Source organism: Petromyzon marinus, unplaced genomic scaffold (genome assembly GCF_048934315.1).
Source record: "Petromyzon marinus isolate PM22_M1 ecotype Great Lakes invasive population unplaced genomic scaffold, UKy_Petmar_22M1.pri1.0 PM_Scaffold_48, whole genome shotgun sequence".
In the NCBI taxonomy this organism is placed as follows: Eukaryota; Metazoa; Chordata; class Hyperoartia; order Petromyzontiformes; family Petromyzontidae; genus Petromyzon; species Petromyzon marinus.
The window spans coordinates 453,944-474,606 of record NW_027423479.1 but is presented as its reverse complement, the minus strand read 5'-3'; the positions used below and the strand labels follow the sequence as shown (position 1 = coordinate 474,606).

The 20,663-nt window shown below is 53.7% G+C and overlaps 1 protein-coding gene and 2 long non-coding RNA genes across 3 annotated transcripts; all 3 read right to left on the bottom strand.

Moving 5' to 3' along the window:
• Positions 1–2,048: 2,048 nt before the first annotated feature.
• On the bottom strand, positions 2,049–7,182 carry LOC142923395 (uncharacterized). Its single transcript, XR_012940739.1, has 2 exons — positions 5,369–7,182; positions 2,049–3,412 (listed from the first exon to the last, which is right to left on the bottom strand). It is a non-coding gene; the product is annotated as an uncharacterized LOC142923395 (long non-coding RNA).
• Positions 7,183–9,153: 1,971 nt separating this feature from the next.
• LOC142923394 (uncharacterized) lies at positions 9,154–13,381 on the bottom strand. Its single transcript, XR_012940738.1, has 2 exons — positions 13,209–13,381; positions 9,154–10,192 (listed from the first exon to the last, which is right to left on the bottom strand). It is a non-coding gene; the product is annotated as an uncharacterized LOC142923394 (long non-coding RNA).
• A 2,816-nt stretch (positions 13,382–16,197) lies between these two features.
• LOC142923398 (uncharacterized) lies at positions 16,198–19,170 on the bottom strand. The gene is made up of 3 exons (XM_076064486.1): positions 18,898–19,170; positions 16,890–18,089; positions 16,198–16,211 (listed from the first exon to the last, which is right to left on the bottom strand). Exons 2-3 carry the CDS (start codon positions 17,914–17,916, stop codon positions 16,198–16,200), a joined length of 1,041 nt encoding a protein of 346 aa, XP_075920601.1. The 5' UTR covers positions 17,917–18,089; positions 18,898–19,170.
• Positions 19,171–20,663: the final 1,493 nt, after the last annotated feature.

Below are 20,663 nucleotides of genomic sequence, written 5' to 3'. Positions count from 1 at the left end.
AACACAAAACTAGCGGAAGACCACCACCACCTCTACACCACCACTACTACACCACCACCTCTACACCACCACCACTACACCACCACCACTACACCACCACCACTACACCACCACCACCACACCACCACCTCTACACCACCACCACTACACCACCACCACTACACCACCACTACACCACCACCACCACTACACCACCACCACCACTACACCACCACCACTACACCACCACCTCTACACCACCACCTCTACACCACCACCACTACACCACCACTACACTACACCACCACCACCTCTACACCACCACCACCACTACACCACCACTACACCACCACCACCTCTACACCACCACCACTACACCACCACCACCTCTACACCACCACCACCACTACACCACCACTACACCACCACCACCACTACACCACCACCACTACACCACCACCACTACACCACCACCACTACACCACCACCACCACTACACCACCACCACCACCACTACACCACCACCACCACTACACCACCACTACACCACCTCTACACCACCACCACTACACCACCACCACCACTACACCACCACCACTACACCACCACCACTACACCACCACCACCACTACACCACCACCACTACACCACCACCACCACTACACCACCACCACCACCTCTACACCACCACCTCCTCTACACCACCACTACACCACCACTACACCACCACCACCACTACACCACCACCACTACACCACCACCACTACACCACCACCACCACCTCTACACCACCACCTCCTCTAAACCTCCTCCACCTCTTCCTCTGCGGCCGCCGCTGATTCTCTGCGAGCGAGGAGGCGACGCAGCTGCAGCGCCAGTGACAGTGGAGCGGACATTGACGTGGTGACGTCACCACACTGGCTTCACGTGGTGACGTCACCACGCTGGCTTGACGTAGTGACGTCGCCACGCTGGGGTGGCGAGGAGGAAGGAGGCGACGCAGCGCCAGTGACAGTGGAGCGGATATTGACGTGGTGACGTCACCGCGCTGGCTTGATGTGGTGACGTCATCACGCTGGGGTGGCGAGGAGGAGGAGGCGACGCAGCGCCAGCTACAGTGGAGCGGACATTGACGTGGTGACGTCACCACGCTGGCTTGACGTGGTGACGTCACCGCGCTGAGGTGGCGAGGAGGCGACGCAGCTGCAGCGCCAGTGACAGTGGAGCGGACATTGACGTGGTGACGTCACCACGCTGGCTTTGACGTGGTGACGTCACCACGCTGGGTGGCGAGGAGGAGGCGTCGCAGCGGCAGCGCCAGTGACAGTGGAGCGGACATTGACGTGGCGACGTCACCACGCTGGCTTGACGTGGTGACGTCACCACGCTGGGGTGGCGAGGAGGAGGCGACGCAGCGCCAGTGACAGTGGAGCGGACATTGACGTGGTGACGTCACCACGCTGGCTTTACGTGGTGACGTCATCACGCTGTTGGGTGGCGAGGAGGAAGGAGGCGACGCAGCGGCAGCGCCAGTGACAGTGGAGCGGACGATGACGTGGTGACGTCACCACGCTGAGGTGGCGAGGACGAGGAGGCGACGCAGCGGCAGCGACAGTGGGGAGCAGACATTGACGTGGTGACGTCACCACGCTGAGGTAGCGAGGACGAGGAGGCGACGCAGCGGCAGCGACAGTGGGGAGCGGACATTGACGTGGTGACGTCACCGCGCTGGCTGGACGTGGTGACGTCACCACGCTGGGGTTGCGAGGCGGAGGAGGCGACGCAGCGCCAGCGCCAGTGGGGAGCGAACATTGACGTGATGACGTCACCGCGCTGGCTTGACGTGATGACGTCACCACGCTGTGGTTGGCGATTAGTCGATGACGTCGTCCCGCTTGTGTTAGGTGTATGCGTGACGTCACCGCGCCTCGGGGATAATTTATCGCCTGACGTCATCGCGCGGGCAAGAGGCGAAGTGGTGACGTCACCAGTGTTGATTTTGAATCTTTCGTGACCGCATCAATCGACACTCGTAGCTGGAGACAAAATAATCAATACTATAGATCGCCTTCAGGTGAATTATTATCGATTGCTTTATTTATTACATCATCACGCTATGGCTGTAGGATTTGGTGTTGTTTATGTAGTTTATTGTGAAAATTCGGTCACAGTCCCTGTGATGAACTAGTTAAGTTGCAATTACGGCTTTAGTTTTTGGTGATTTCTAAAAGTTGTTTTGGTTTGTGTTGTTGTAGTACGGAGTTAGACTGATGGCCTTAATCTAAAGTTGTCTTGTGGTTGTTGTTGTTGTAGTAGTACGGAGTTAGACTGATGGCCTTAATCTAAAGTTGTCTTGTGGTTGTTGTAGTAACGGAGTTAGACTGATGGCCTTAATCTAAAGTTGTCTTGTGGTTGTTGTTGTAGTACGGAGTTAGACTGATGGCCTTAATCTAAAGTTGTCTTGTGGTTGTTGTAGTACGGAGTTAGACTGATGGCCTTAATCTAAAGTTGCCTTGTGGTTATTGTTGTTATTTTGACTTGCATCCCAGTGGGATATTTACACAGAGTTGGTGGTGTAACGGTGCTATTTCAGGAATATTTTGATGTTTATTTTCCCCCTGGATTTTCTGTGTGCACAGTCACACACAGAGGAGTCACTTTAAGATGTATTTTTATTGTTCGTGTTTTAGTTTAGTTTACTTTGTTGTGGTTGCACCCGATTCAAGAGCCGGATGGCTCACAGGGCTATACCAAATTAAATGTAACTATGAACTATGAACAATACTGTAGATCACGATGTTTCTATCGCAACGACAACAGGCGACCGTCTTTAGTAGATTATCGATTTATTTATTACGTCATCACGCATCTTGCGCGGTGACGTCACCACGCAGACGCTTGCGCGACGACGTCACCACGCACGCTCTTGCAAGACGACGTCACCACGCCAAGGGTTCTTGCAAGACGACGTCACCACGCACGCTCATGCGCGCAAAGACGTCACCACGCAGACATTTGCGCGATGACGTCACCACGCACGCTCTTGCGCGACGTCACCACGCAGGCTCTTGCGCGACGACGTCACCTCGCACGCTCTTGCGCGTCGACGTCACCACGCACGCTCTTGCGCGGACGTCACCACGCAGGCTCTTGTTCGATGACGTCACCACGCACGCTCTTGCGCGACGACGTCACCACGCATGCACTTGCGCGTCGACGTCACCACGCCAAGGCCTCTTGCACGAGACGTCACCACGCAGGCCCTTGCGCAACGACGTCACCACGCAGACGCTTGCGCGAGACGTCACCACGCCAAGGCCTCTTGCGCGACGACGTCACCACGCACGCTGTTGCGCGACGACGTCACCACGCACGCTCCTGGGCGACGACGTCACCACGCACGCTCTTGCGTGACGACGTCACCACGCAGACGCTTGCGCGACGCGGGGGGAGAGAGACACGGGGGGAGAGAGACACGGGGGGAGAGAGACACGGGGGGAGAGAGACACGGGGGGAGAGAGACACGGGGGGAGAGAGACACGGGGGGAGAGAGACACGGGGGGAGAGAGACACGGGGGGAGAGAGACACGGGGGGAGAGAGACACGGGGGGAGAGAGACACGGGGGGAGAGAGACACGGGGGGAGAGAGACACGGGGGGAGAGAGACACGGGGGGAGAGAGACACGGGGGGAGAGAGACACGGGGGGAGAGAGACACGGGGGGAGAGAGACACGGGGGGAGAGAGACACGGGGGGAGAGAGACACGGGGGGAGAGAGACACGGGGGGAGAGAGACACGGGGGGAGAGAGACACGGGGGGAGAGAGACACGGGGGGAGAGAGACACGGGGGGAGAGAGACACGGGGGGAGAGAGACACGGGGGGAGAGAGACACGGGGGGAGAGAGACACGGGGGGAGAGAGACACGGGGGGAGAGAGACACGGGGGGAGAGAGACACGGGGGGAGAGAGACACGGGGGGAGAGAGACACGGGGGGAGAGAGACACGGGGGGAGAGAGACACGGGGGGAGAGAGACACGGGGGGAGAGAGACACGGGGGGAGAGAGACACGGGGGGAGAGAGACACGGGGGGAGAGAGACACGGGGGGAGAGAGACACGGGGGGAGAGAGACACGGGGGGAGAGAGACACGGGGGGAGAGAGACACGGGGGGAGAGAGACACGGGGGTAGAGAGACACGGGGGGAGAGAGACACGGGGGGAGAGAGACACGGGGGGAGAGAGACACGGGGGGAGAGAGACACGGGGGGAGAGAGACACGGGGGGAGAGAGACACGGGGGGAGAGAGACACGGGGGGAGAGAGACACGGGGGGAGAGAGACACGGGGGGAGAGAGACACGGGGGGAGAGAGACACGGGGGGAGAGAGACACGGGGGGAGAGAGACACGGGGGGAGAGAGACACGGGGGGAGAGAGACACGGGGGGAGAGAGACACGGGGAGAGAGAGACACGGGGAGAGAGACACGGGGGGAGAGAGACACGGGGGGAGAGAGACACGGGGGGAGAGAGACACGGGGAGAGAGAGACACGGGGAGAGAGACACGGGGGGAGAGAGACACGGGGGGAGAGAGACACGGGGGGAGAGACACGGGGGGAGAGAGACACGGGGGGAGAGAGACACGGGGAGAGAGAGACACGGGGAGAGAGAGACACGGGGAGAGAGAGACGCGGGGAGAGAGAGACGCGGGGAGAGAGAGACGCGGGGAGAGAGAGACGCGGGGAGAGAGAGACACGGGGGGAGAGACACGGGGGGAGAGCGACACGGGGGGAGAGAGACACGGGGGAGAGAGAGACACGGGGAGAGAGACACGGGGGGAGAGAGACACGGGGGGAGAGAGACACGGGGGGAGAGAGACACGGGGGGAGAGAGACACGGGGGGAGAGAGACACGGGGGGAGAGACACGGGGGGAGAGAGACACGGGGGGAGAGAGACACGGGGAGAGAGAGACACGGGGAGAGAGAGACACGGGGAGAGAGAGACGCGGGGAGAGAGAGACGCGGGGAGAGAGAGACACGGGGGGAGAGACACGGGGGGAGAGCGACACGGGGGGAGAGAGACACGGGGGAGAGACACGGGGAGAGAGAGACACGGGGAGAGAGACACGGGGGGAGAGACACGGGGGAGAGACACGGGGGAGAGACACGGGGGGGGGAGACACGGGGAGAGAGACACGGGGAGAGAGACACGGGGGGGGGGGGGGAGACAGTGTGTACAGTGTGTACAGTACTGTGTGTACACATTGTGCACAATGTAGTGTTCACGGTGTATACTGTATACACCATTTTTACACTGTATCTACTGTACACGCTGTGCCCACTGTATACACTGTCTACTGTACACACTGTACCTACTGTGCACACTGTACTTACAGTGGCAGCGATGGAAGTGGGAGGGGAAGTTTGAGTCCGGGCTGAGCTCAAGGCGCAGCGCTACTAGAGTCACACTCATGGGCAGCCTCAACAACACAACAACAACAACACAACATCAACACATCAATAACACATCAACAACAACATCATCACCATAAACACATCAACAACACAACATCATCAACAACATCAACAACACATCAACAACAACACATCAACAACACATCAACAACACAACAACATCAACAACAACACAACAACATCAACAACACACAACACATCACCATCACAACACCACATCAACACAACACAACAACACCTCAACCACAACACATCAACAACACCATCAAAACATCAACAACACAACACATCAACACAACAACACATCAACAACACAACACCACCAACAACACAAAAAAACAACATCAACAACACATCAACAACATAACAACACAAAACAACAACACAACACCAACAACACGACAACAACACAACAATAACACAACAACACCACAACAACAACAACACCTCACAACAACACAACACCACAACAACACCACAACAACACAAAACTAGCGGAAGACCACCACCACCTCTACACCACCACCACTACACCACCACCACTACACCACCACCACCACTACACCACCACCACCTCTACACCACCACCACTACACCACCACCACTACACCACCACCACCACTACACCACCACCACCTCTACACCACCACCACTACACCACCACCACCACTACACCACCACCACTACACCACCACCACTACACCACCACCTCTACACCACCACCACTACACCACCACCACTACACCACCACCTCTACACCACCACCACTACACCACCACCACCACTACACCACCACCACCACTACACCACCACCACTACACCACCACCACTACACCACCACCACTACACCACCACCTCTACACCACCACCACTACACCACCACTACACCACCACCTCTACACCACCACCACTACACCACCACCACTACACCACCACCACCACTACACCACCACCACCACTACACCACCACCACTACACCACCACCACCACTACACCACCACCTCTACACCACCACCTCTACACCACCACCACTACACCACCACCACCACTACACCACCACCACTACACCACCACCACTACACCACCACCACCACTACACCACCACCACTACACCACCACCACTACACCACCACCACTACACCACCACCACTACACCACCACCACCTCTACACCACCTCCTCTACACCACCACCACTACACCACCACCACTACACCACCACCACTACACCACCACCACTACACCACCACCACTACACCACCACCACCACTACACCACCACTACACCACCACCACTACACCACCACCACTACACCACCACCACTACACCACCACCACTACACCACCACCACTACACCACCACCACTACACCACCACCACCACTACACCACCACTACACCACCACCACCACCTCTACACCACCACCTCCTCTACACCTCCTCCACCTCTTCCTCTGCGGCCGCCGCTGATTCTCTGCGAGCGAGGAGGCGACGCAGCTGCAGCGCCAGTAACAGTGGAGCGGACATTGACGTGGTGACGTCACCACGCTGGCTTTACGTGGTGACGTCACCACGCTGGGGTGGCGAGGAGGAAGGAGGCGACGCAGCTGCAGCGCCTGTGACTGGAGCGGACATTGACGTGGTGACGTCACCACGCTGGCTTTGACGTGGTGACGTCACCACGCTGGCTTTACGTGGTGACGTTACCACGCTGGGTGGCGAGGAGGAGGCGACGCAGCGCCAGTGACAGTGGAGCGGACATTGACGTGGCGACGTCATCACGCTGGCTTTACGTTGTGACGTCATCACGCTGTGGGGTGGCGAGGAGGAAGGAGGCGACGCAGCGGCAGCGCAAGTGACAGTGCAGCGGACGATGACGTGGTGACGTCACCACGCTGAGGTGGCGAGGACGAGGAGGCGACGCAGCGGCAACAGTGGGGAGCGGACATTGACGTGATGACGTCACCGCGCTGGCTTGTCGTGATGACGTCACCACGCAGTGGTTGGGGAGTAGTCGTCCGCTTGTTTGGTGTATGCGTGACGTCACCGCGCCTCGAGGATAATGTATCGCGTGACGTCATCGCGCGGGCAAGAGGCGAAGTGGTGACGTCACCAGTCTTGATTTTGAATCTTTCGTGACCGAACCAAATCGACACTCGTGGCTGGAGACAAAATAATCAATACTATAGATCGCCTTCAGGTGAATTATTATCGATTGCTTTATTTATTTATTACGTCATCACGCTATGGCTGTAGGATTTGGTGTTGTTTATGTAGTTTATTGTGAAAATTCGGTCACAGTCCCTGTGATGAACTAGTTAAGTTGCAATTACGGCTTTAGTTTTTGGTGATTTCTAAAAGTTGTTTTGGTTTGTGTTGTTGTAGTACGGAGTTAGACTGATGGCCTTAATCTAAAGTTGTCTTGTGGTTGTTGTTGTAGTACGGAGTTAGACTGATGGCCTTAATCTAAAGTTGTCTTGTGGTTGTTGTTGTAGTACGGAGTTAGACTGATGGCCTTAATCTAAAGTTGTCTTGTTGTGGTTGTTGTTGTAGTACGGAGTTAGACTGATGGCCTTAATCTAAAGTTGTCTTGTGGTTGTTGTTGTAGTAAGGAGTTAGACTGATGGCCTTAATCTAAAGTTGTCTTGTGGTTGTTGTTGTAGTACGGAGTTAGACTGATGGCCTTAATCTAAGTTGTCTTGTGGTTGTTGTTGTTGTACGGAGTTAGACTGATGGCCTTAATCTAAGTTGTCTTGTGGTTGTTGTTGTAGTACGGAGTTAGACTGATGGCCTTAATCTAAAGTTGTCTTGTGGTGGTTGTTGTTGTTGTAGTAACGGAGTTAAGACTGATGGCCTTAATCTAAAGTTGTCTTGTTGTGGTTGTTGTTGTAGTATGGAGTTTAGACTGATGGCCTTAATCTAAGTTGTCTTGTGGTTGTTGTTGTAGTACGGAGTTAGACTGATGGCCTTAATCTAAAGTTGTCTTGTGGTTGTTGTTGTAGTACGGAGTTAGACTGATGGCCTTAATCTAAAGTTGTCTTGTTGTTGTTGTATGGAGTTAGACTGATGGCCTTAATCTAAAGTTGTCTTGTGGTTGTTGTTGTAGTACGGAGTTAGACTGATGGCCTTAATCTAAAGTTGTCTTGTGGTGGTTGTTGTAGTACGGAGTTAGACTGATGGCCTTAATCTAAAGTTGTCTTGTGGTTGTTGTTGTAGTAACGGAGTTAGACTGATGGCCTTAATCTAAAGTTGTCTTGTGGTTGTTGTAGTACGGAGTTAGACTGATGGTCTTAATCTAAAGTTGTCTTGTGGTGGTTGTTGTAGTACGGAGTTAGACTGATGGCCTTAATCTAAAGTTGTCTTGTGGTGGTTGTTGTAGTACGGAGTTAGACTGATGGCCTTAATCTAAAGTTGTCTTGTGGTTGTTGTAGTACGGAGTTAGACTGATGGCCTTAATCTAAAGTTGTCTTAAATTTCGATTTAAAGCTTTCGTGACTGCAATGATTCATCTTCTTTGGTTCTTTCGGTAAAGTCACGTAGAATGAGAATAAAATAATAAATTGATAAAATAAAATAACACAATAATATTCTCACTATTATTGTGTGAGAATATTATTGTGTTATTTTATTTTATCAATTTATTATTTTATTCTCATTCTACGTGACTTTACCGAAAGAACCAAAGAAGATAAAGTTGTCTTGTTGTGGTTGTTGTAGTACGGAGTTAGACTGATGGCCTTAATCTAAGTTGTCTTGTGGTTGTTGTTGTAGTACGGAGTTAGACTGATGGCCTTAATCTAAGTTGTCTTGTGGTTATTGTTGTTATCTTGACTTGCATCCCAGTGGGATATTTACACACAGAGTTGGTGGTGTAACGGTGCTATTTCAGGAATATTTTGATGTTTATTTTCCCCCTGGATTTTCTGTGTGCACAGTCACACACAGAGGAGTCACTTTAAGATGTATTTTTATTGTTCGTGTTTTAGTTTTGTTTAGTTGTGGTTGCACCCGATTCAAGAGCCGGATGGCTCACAGGGCTGTACCAAATTAAATGTAACTATGAACTATGAACAATACTGTAGATCACGATATTTCTATCGCAACGACAGCAGGCGACCGTCTTTAGTTGAATTATTATCGATTTATTTATTACATCATCACGCATCTTGCGCGGTGACGTCACCACGCAGACTCTTGCGCGACGACGTCACCACGCACGCTCTTGCGCGACGACGTCACCACGCCAAGGCTTCTTGCAAGACGTCACCACGCACGCTCATGCGCGCAAAGACGTCACCACGCAGACATTTGCGCGACGTCACCACGCACGCTCTTGCGCGACGACGTCACCACGCAGGCTCTTGCGCGACGTCACCACGCAGGCTCTTGCGCGACGACGTCACCTCGCACGCTCTTGCGCGTCGACGTCACCACGCACGCTCTTGCGCGGACGTCACCACGCAGGCTCTTGTGCGATGACATCACCACGCACGCTCTTGCGCGAGACGTCACCACGCACGCTCATGCCCGACGTCACCACGCATGCACTTGCGCGTCGACGTCACCACGCCAAGGCCTCTTGCACGAGACGTCACCACGCAGGCTCTTGCGCAACGACGTCACCACGCAGACGCTTGCGCGAGACGTCACCACGCCAAGGCCTCTTGCGCGACGACGTCACCACGCACGCTGTTGCGCGACGACGTCACCACGCACGCTCTTGCGTGACGACGTCACTACGCAGACGCTTGCGCGACGCGGGGAGAGACACGGGGAGAGAGACACGGGGGAGAGAGACACGAGGGGGGAGAGACACGGGGGGGGAGAGACACGGGGAGAGAGACACGGGGAGAGAGACACGGGGGGAGAGAGACACGGGGAGAGAGACACGGGGGAGAGAGACACGGGGGGGAGAGAGACACGGGGGGGGAGAGACACGGGGGGAGGGGGGGTAGACAGTGTGTACAGTGTGTACAGTACAGTGTGTACACATTGTGCACAATGTAGTGTTCACGGTGTATACTGTATGCACTATTTTACACTGTACCTACTGTACACACTGTGTCCACTGTACACACTGTCTACTGTACACACTACACATCGTGTCTACTGTACACACTGTGCCCACTGCGCACTGTATACACTGTGTCTGCTGTACACACTGTACTTACAGTGGCAGCGATGGAAGTGCTCAAGGCGCAGCGCTACTAGAGTCACACTCATGGGCAGCCTCAACAACAACATCAACACATCAATAACACATCAACAACAACACATCAATAACAACAACATCATCACCATCAACAACATCATCATCACATCAATAACAACATCATCACCATCAACAACATCATCATCACATCAATAACAACATCAATAACAACATCAACAACATCATCACCATCAACACATCAACAACATCAACAACACAACATCAACATCATCATCAACACATCAATAACATCATCATCACATCAATAACAACAACATCAACAACATCAAGAACAACAACACAACAACACATCAACACAACAACAACACACAACACATCAACAACACATCAACAACACAAAAACAACACATCAATAACAACAACATCACCACCATCAACAACATCATCATCACATCAATAACAACAACATCAACAACATCAAGAACAACAACACAACAACACATCAACACATCAACAACACATCAATAACAACATCATCACCAACAACACAACATCATCAACAACATCAACAACACATCAACAACAACACAACAACATCAACAACATCAACAACACATCAACAACACATCAACAACAACACAACAACAACACATCAACACAACAACATCACAACATAACACATCAACAACAACACAACAACATCAACAACATCAACAACACATCAACAACAACACAACAACAACACATCAACACAACAACATCACAACATAACACATCAACAACAACACAACAACAACACCTCAACAACACAACACATCAACAACACCATCAAAACATCATCAACAACACAACACATCAACACAACAACACATCAACAACACAACATCACCAACAACACAAAAAAACAACATCAACAACACATCAACAACATAACAACACAAAAACAACAACACAACACCAACAACACAACAATAACACAACAACACCACAACAACACCTCACAACAACACAACACCACCAACAACACCACAACAACAACACCACAACAACACCACAACAACACAAAACTAGCGGAAGACCACCACCACCACTACACCACCACCACTACACCACCACCACTACACCACCACCTCTACACCACCACCACTACACCACCACCTCTACACCACCACCACTACACCACCACCACTACACCACCACCACTACACCACCACCACCACTACACCACCACCACTACACCACCACCACCACTACACCACCACCACTACACCACCACCACCTCTACACCACCACCACCACTACACCACCACCACTACACCACCACCACTACACCACCACCTCTACACCACCACTACACCACCACCACCACTACACCACCACCACACCACCACCACTACACCACCACCACCACTACACCACCACCACCACCACTACACCACCACCACCACTACACCACCACCTCTACACCACCACCACCTCTACACCACCACCACTACACCACCACCACTACACCACCACCACCACTACACCACCACCACCTCTACACCACCACTACACCACCACCACTACACCACCACCACCACTACACTACCACCACCTCTACACCACCTCTACACCACCACCACTACACCACCACCACTACACCACCACCTCTACACCACCACCACCACTACACCACCACCTCTACACCACCACCACCACTACACCACCACCACTACACCACCACCACTACACCACCACCACTACACCACCACGACCACTACACCACCACCACCACTACACCACCACCACCACTACACCACCACCACTACACCACCACCTCTACACCACCACCACCTCTACACCACCACCACTACACCACCACCACTACACCACCACCACTACACCACCACCACTACACCACCACCTCTACACCACCACCACCACTACACCACCACCACCACTACACCACCACCACTACACCACCACCTCTACACCACCACCACCACTACACCACCACCACTACACCACCACCACCACTACACCACCACCACTACACCACCACCACTACACCACCACCACCACTACACCACCACCACTACACCACCACCACCACCACTACACCACCACCACTACACCACCTCTACACCACCACCACTACACCACCACCACCACCACTACACCACCACTACACCACCACCACTACACCACCACCTCCTCTACACCACCACCACCACTACACCACCACCACCACTACACCACCACCTCTACACCACCACCTCCTCTACACCACCACCACTACACCACCACCACCTCTACACCACCACCACCTCTACACCACCACCACTACACCACCACCACTACACCACCACTACACCACCACTACACCACCACCACCACTACACCACCACCACCACTACACCACCACCACTACACCACCACCACACCACCACCACCACCACCTCTACACCACCACCACCACTACACCACCACCACCTCTACACCACCACCACTACACCACCACCACACCACCACCACTACACCACCACCACCTCTACACCACCTCCTCTACACCACCACCTCCTCTACACCTCCTCTAAACCTCCTCCACCTCTTCCTCTGCGGCCGCCGCTGATTCTCTGCGAGCGAGGAGGCGACGCAGCAGTAGCGCCAGTGACAGTGGAGCGGACATTGACGTGGTGACGTCACCACGCTGGCTTTACGTGGTGACGTCACCACGCTGGGTGGCGAGGAGGAGGCGTCGCAGCGGCAGCGCCAGTGACAGTGGAGCGGACATTGACGTGGTGACGTCCCCACGCTGGCTTTACGTGGTGACGTCACCACGCTGGGGTGGCGAGGAGGAGGAGGCGACGCAGCGCCAGTGACAGTGGAGCGGACATTGACGTGGCGACGTCACCACGCTGGCTTGACATAGTGACGTCACCACGCTGGGGTGGCGAGGAGGAGGCGACGCAGCGCCAGTGACAGTGGAGCGGACATTGACGTGGCGGCGTCACCACGCTGGCTTGACGTGGTGACGTCACCACGCTGGGGTGGCGAGGAGGAGGAGGCGACGCAGCGCCAGTGACAGTGGAGCGGACATTGACGTGGCGACGTCACCACGCTGGCTTGACGAGGTGACGTCACCACGCTGGGGTGGCGAGGAGGAGGAGGCGACGCAGCGCCAGTGACAGTGGAGCGGACATTGACGTGGTGACGTCACCACGCTGGCTTTACGTGGTGACGGCATCACGCTGGGGGTGGCGAGGAGGAAGGAGGCGACGCAGCGGCAGCGCCAGTGACAGTGCAGCGGACGATGACGTGGTGACGTCACCACGCTGAGGTGGCGAGGACGAGGAGGCGACGCAGCGGCAGCGACAGTGGGGAGCGGACATTGACGTGGTGACGTCACCGCGCTGGCTTGACGTGGTGACGTCACCACGCTAGGGTGGCGAGGCGGAGGCGACGCAGCGCCAGCGCCAGTGGGGAGCGGACATTGACGTGATGACGTCACCGCGTTGGCTTGCCGTGATGACGTCACCACGCTGTGGTTGGCGAGTAGTCGATGACGTCATTCCGCTTGTTTGGTGTATGCGTGACGTCACCGCGCCTCGAGGATAATTTATCGAATGACGTCATCGCGCGGGCAAGAGGCGAAGTGGTGACGTCACCAGTGTTGATTTTGAATCTTTCGTGACCGCATCAATCGACACTCGTAGCTGGAGACAAAATAATCAATACTATAGATCGCCTTCAGGTGAATTATTATCGATTGCTTTATTTATTTATTACATCATCACGCTATGGCTGTAGGATTTGGTGTTGTTTATGTAGTTTATTGTGAAAATTCGGTCACAGTCCCTGTGATGAACTAGTTAAGTTGCAATTACGGCTTTAGTTTTTGGTGATTTCTAAAAGTTGTTTTGGTTTGTGTTGTTGTAGTACGGAGTTAGACTGATGGCCTTAATCTAAAGTTGTCTTGTGGTTGTTGTTGTTGTAGTAGTACGGAGTTAGACTGATGGCCTTAATCTAAAGTTGTCTTGTGGTTGTTGTTGTAGTACGGAGTTAGACTGATGGCCTTAATCTAAGTTGTCTTGTGGTTGTTGTTGTAGTACGGAGTTAGACTGATGGCCTTAATATAAGTTGTGGTTGTTGTAGTAGTACGGAGTTAGACTGATGGCCTTAATCTAAGTTGTCTTGTGGTTGTTGTTGTAGTACGGAGTTAGACTGATGGCCTTAATCTAAGTTGTCTTGTGGTTGTTGTTGTTGTAGTACGGAGTTAGACTGATGGCCTTAATCTAAAGTTGTCTTGTGGTTGTTGTTGTAGTAAGGAGTTAGACTGATGGCCTTAATCTAAAGTTGTCTTGTGGTTGTTGTTGTAGTAACGGAGTTAGACTGATGGCCTTAATCTAAAGTTGTCTTGTGGTTGTTGTTGTAGTACGGAGTTAGACTGATGGCCTTAATCTAAAGTTGTCTTGTGGTTGTTATTGTTGTAGTACGGAGTTCAGACTGATGGCCTTAATCTAAGTTGTCTTGTGGTTGTTGTTGTTGTAGTAAGGAGTTAGACTGATGGCCTTAATCTAAAGTTGTCTTGTGGTTGTTGTTGTTGTAGTACGGAGTTAGACTGATGGCCTTAATCTAAAGTTGTCTTGTGGTTGTTGTAGTAACGGAGTTAGACTGATGGCCTTAATCTAAAGTTGTCTTGTGGTTGTTGTTGTAGTACGGAGTTAGACTGATGGCCTTAATCTAAAGTTGGTTTGTGGTTGTTGTTGTAGTACGGAGTTAGACTGATGGCCTTAATCTAAAGTTGTCTTGTGGTTGTTGTAGTACGGAGTTAGACTGATGGCCTTAATCTAAAGTTGCCTTGTGGTTATTGTTGTTATTTTGACTTGCATCCCAGTGGGATATTTACACAGAGTTGGTGGTGTAACGGTGCTATTTCAGGAATATTTTGATGTTTATTTTCCCCCTGGATTTTCTGTGTGCACAGTCACACACAGAGGAGTCACTTTAAGATGTATTTTTATTGTTCGTGTTTTAGTTTAGTTTACTTTGTTGTGGTTGCACCCGATTCAAGAGCCGGATGGCTCACAGGGCTATACCAAATTAAATGTAACTATGAACTATGAACAATACTGTAGATCACGATGTTTCTATCGCAACGACAACAGGCGACCGTCTTTAGTAGATTATCGATTTATTTATTACGTCATCACGCATCTTGCGCGGTGACGTCACCACGCAGACGCTTGCGCGACGACGTCACCACGCACGCTCTTGCAAGACGACGTCACCACGCCAAGGGTTCTTGCAAGACGACGTCACCACGCACGCTCATGCGCGCAAAGACGTCACCACGCAGACATTTGCGCGATGACGTCACCACGCACGCTCTTGCGCGACGTCACCACGCAGGCTCTTGCGCGACGACGTCACCTCGCACGCTCTTGCGCGTCGACGTCACCACGCACGCTCTTGCGCGGACGTCACCACGCAGGCTCTTGTTCGATGACGTCACCACGCACGCTCTTGCGCGACGACGTCACCACGCATGCACTTGCGCGTCGACGTCACCACGCCAAGGCCTCTTGCACGAGACGTCACCACGCAGGCCCTTGCGCAACGACGTCACCACGCAGACGCTTGCGCGAGACGTCACCACGCCAAGGCCTCTTGCGCGACGACGTCACCACGCACGCTGTTGCGCGACGACGTCACCACGCACGCTCCTGGGCGACGACGTCACCACGCACGCTCTTGCGTGACGACGTCACCACGCAGACGCTTGCGCGACGCGGGGGGAGAGAGACACGGGGGGAGAGAGACACGGGGGGAGAGAGACACGGGGGGAGAGAGACACGGGGGGAGAGAGACACGGGGGGAGAGAGACACGGGGGGAGAGAGACACGGGGGGAGAGAGACACGGGGGGAGAGAGACACGGGGGGAGAGAGACACGGGGGGAGAGAGACACGGGGGGAGAGAGACACGGGGGGAGAGAGACACGGGGGGAGAGAGACACGGGGGGAGAGAGACACGGGGGGAGAGAGACACGGGGGGAGAGAGACACGGGGGGAGAGAGACACGGGGGGAGAGAGACACGGGGGGAGAGAGACACGGGGGGAGAGAGACACGGGGGGAGAGAGACACGGGGGGAGAGAGACACGGGGGGAGAGAGACACGGGGGGAGAGAGACACGGGGGGAGAGAGACACGGGGGGAGAGAGACACGGGGGGAGAGAGACACGGGGGGAGAGAGACACGGGGGGAGAGAGACACGGGGGGAGAGAGACACGGGGGGAGAGAGACACGGGGGGAGAGAGACACGGGGGGAGAGAGACACGGGGGGAGAGAGACACGGGGGGAGAGAGACACGGGGGGAGAGAGACACGGGGGTAGAGAGACACGGGGGGAGAGAGACACGGGGGGAGAGAGACACGGGGGGAGAGAGACACGGGGGGAGAGAGACACGGGGGGAGAGAGACACGGGGGGAGAGAGACACGGGGGGAGAGAGACACGGGGGGAGAGAGACACGGGGGGAGAGAGACACGGGGGGAGAGAGACACGGGGGGAGAGAGACACGGGGGGAGAGAGACACGGGGAGAGAGAGACACGGGGAGAGAGACACGGGGGGAGAGAGACACGGGGGGAGAGAGACACGGGGGGAGAGACACGGGGGGAGAGAGACACGGGGGGAGAGAGACACGGGGAGAGAGAGACGCGGGGAGAGAGAGACGCGGGGAGAGAGAGACGCGGGGAGAGAGAGACGCGGGGAGAGAGAGACACGGGGGGAGAGACACGGGGGGAGAGCGACACGGGGGGAGAGAGACACGGGGGAGAGAGAGACACGGGGAGAGAGACACGGGGGGAGAGAGACACGGGGGGAGAGAGACACGGGGGGAGAGAGACACGGGGGGAGAGACACGGGGGGAGAGAGACACGGGGGGAGAGAGACACGGGGAGAGAGAGACGCGGGGAGAGAGAGACGCGGGGAGAGAGAGACGCGGGGAGAGAGAGACGCGGGGAGAGAGAGACGCGGGGAGAGAGAGACGCGGGGAGAGAGAGACACGGGGGGAGAGACACGGGGGGAGAGAGACACGGGAGAGAGACACGGGGAGAGAGAGACACGGGGAGAGAGACACGGGGGGAGAGACACGGGGGAGAGACACGGGGGAGAGACACGGGGGGGGGAGACACGGGGAGAGAGACACGGGGAGAGAGACACGGGGGGGGGGGGGGAGACAGTGTGTACAGTGTGTACAGTACTGTGTGTACACATTGTGCACAATGTAGTGTTCACGGTGTATACTGTATACACCATTTTTACACTGTATCTACTGTACACGCTGTGCCCACTGTATACACTGTCTACTGTACACACTGTACCTACTGTGCACACTGTACTTACAGTGGCAGCGATGGAAGTGGGAGGGGAAGTTTGAGTCCGGGCTGAGCTCAAGGCGCAGCGCTACTAGAGTCACACTCATGGGCAGCCTCAACAACACAACAACAACAACACAACATCAACACATCAATAACACATCAACAACAACATCATCACCATAAACACATCAACAACACAACATCATCAACAACATCAACAACACATCAACAACAACACATCAACAACACATCAACAACACAACAACATCAACAACAACACAACAACATCAACAACACACAACACATCACCATCACAACACCACATCAACACAACACAACAACACCTCAACCACAACACATCAACAACACCATCAAAACATCAACAACACAACACATCAACACAACAACACATCAACAACACAACACCACCAACAACACAAAAAAACAACATCAACAACACATCAACAACATAACAACACAAAACAACAACACAACACCAACAACACGACAACAACACAACAATAACACAACAACACCACAACAACAACAACACCTCACAACAACACAACACCACAACAACACCACAACAACACAAAACTAGCGGAAGACCACCACCACCTCTACACCACCACCTCTACACCACCACCACTACACCACCACCACCACTACACCACCACCACCACTACACCACCACCACTACACCACCACCACTACACCACCACCACCACTACACCACCACCACCACTACACCACCACCACTACACCACCACCACCACTACACCACCACCACTACACCACCACCACTACACCACCACCACTACACTACCACCACCACTACACCACCACCACTACACCACCACCACTACACCACCACCACTACACCACCACCACTACACCACCACCACCTCTACACCACCACCTCCTCTACACCTCCTCCACCTCTTCCTCTGCGGCCGCCGCTGATTCTCTGCGAGCGAGGAGGCGACGCAGCTGCAGCGCCAGTAACAGTGGAGCGGACATTGACGTGGTGACGTCACCACGCTGGCTTTACGTGGTGACGTCACCACGCTGGGGTGGCGAGGAGGAAGGAGGCGACGCAGCTGCAGCGCCTGTGACTGGAGCGGACATTGACGTGGTGACGTCACCACGCTGGCTTTGACGTGGTGACGTCACCACGCTGGCTTTACGTGGTGACGTTACCACGCTGGGTGGCGAGGAGGAGGCGACGCAGCGCCAGTGACAGTGGAGCGGACATTGACGTGGCGACGTCATCACGCTGGCTTTACGTTGTGACGTCATCACGCTGTGGGGTGGCGAGGAGGAAGGAGGCGACGCAGCGGCAGCGCAAGTGACAGTGCAGCGGACGATGACGTGGTGACGTCACCACGCTGAGGTGGCGAGGACGAGGAGGCGACGCAGCGGCAACAGTGGGGAGCGGACATTGACGTGATGACGTCACCGCGCTGGCTTGTCGTGATGACGTCACCACGCAGTGGTTGGGGAGTAGTCGTCCGCTTGTTTGGTGTATGCATGACGTCACCGCGCCTCGAGGATAATGTATCGCGTGACGTCATCGCGCGGGCAAGAGGCGAAGTGGTGACGTCACCAGTCTTGATTTTGAATCTTTCGTGACCGAACCAAATCGACACTCGTAGCTGGAGACAAAATAATCAATACTATAGATCGCCTTCAGGTGAATTATTATCGATTGCTTTATTTATTTATTACGTCATCACGCTATGGCTGTAGGATTTGGTGTTGTTTATGTAGTTTATTGTGAAAATTCGGTCACAGTCCCTGTGATGAACTAGTTAAGTTGCAATTACGGCTTTAGTTTTTGGTGATTTCTAAAAGTTGTTTTGGTTTGGCCACGGTTTGTTGTTGTAGTACGGAGTTAGACTGATGGCCTTAATCTAAAGTTGTCTTGTGGTTGTTGTTGTGGTACGGAGTTAGACTGATGGCCTTAATCTAAAGTTGTCTTGTGGTTGTTGTTGTAGTACGGAGTTAGACTGATGGCCTTAATCTAAAGTTGTCTTGTTGTGGTTGTTGTTGTAGTACGGAGTTAGACTGATGGCCTTAATCTAAAGTTGTCTTGTGGTTGTTGTTGTAGTAAGGAGTTAGACTGATGGCCTTAATCTAAAGTTGTCTTGTGGTTGTTGTTGTAGTACGGAGTTAGACTGATGGCCTTAATCTAAGTTGTCTTGTGGTTGTTGTTGTTGTACGGAGTTAGACTGATGGCCTTAATCTAAGTTGTCTTGTGGTTGTTGTTGTAGTACGGAGTTAGACTGATGGCCTTAATCTAAAGTTGTCTTGTGGTGGTTGTTGTTGTTGTAGTAACGGAGTTAAGACTGATGGCCTTAATCTAAAGTTGTCTTGTTGTGGTTGTTGTTGTAGTATGGAGTTTAGACTGATGGCCTTAATCTAAGTTGTCTTGTGGTTGTTGTTGTAGTACGGAGTTAGACTGATGGCCTTAATCTAAAGTTGTCTTGTGGTTGTTGTTGTAGTACGGAGTTAGACTGATGGCCTTAATCTAAAGTTGTCTTGTTGTTGTTGTATGGAGTTAGACTGATGGCCTTAATCTAAAGTTGTCTTGTGGTGGTTGTTGTAGTACGGAGTTAGACTGATGGCCTTAATCTAAAGTTGTCTTGTGGTTGTTGTTGTAGTAACGGAGTTAGACTGATGGCC

What these genes read in the sequence shown, in the direction of transcription:
- LOC142923398 (XM_076064486.1), bottom strand. Translation starts at nt 17,916, where the DNA reads ATGGTGTATACAGTATACACCGTGAACACTACATTGTGCACAATGTGT.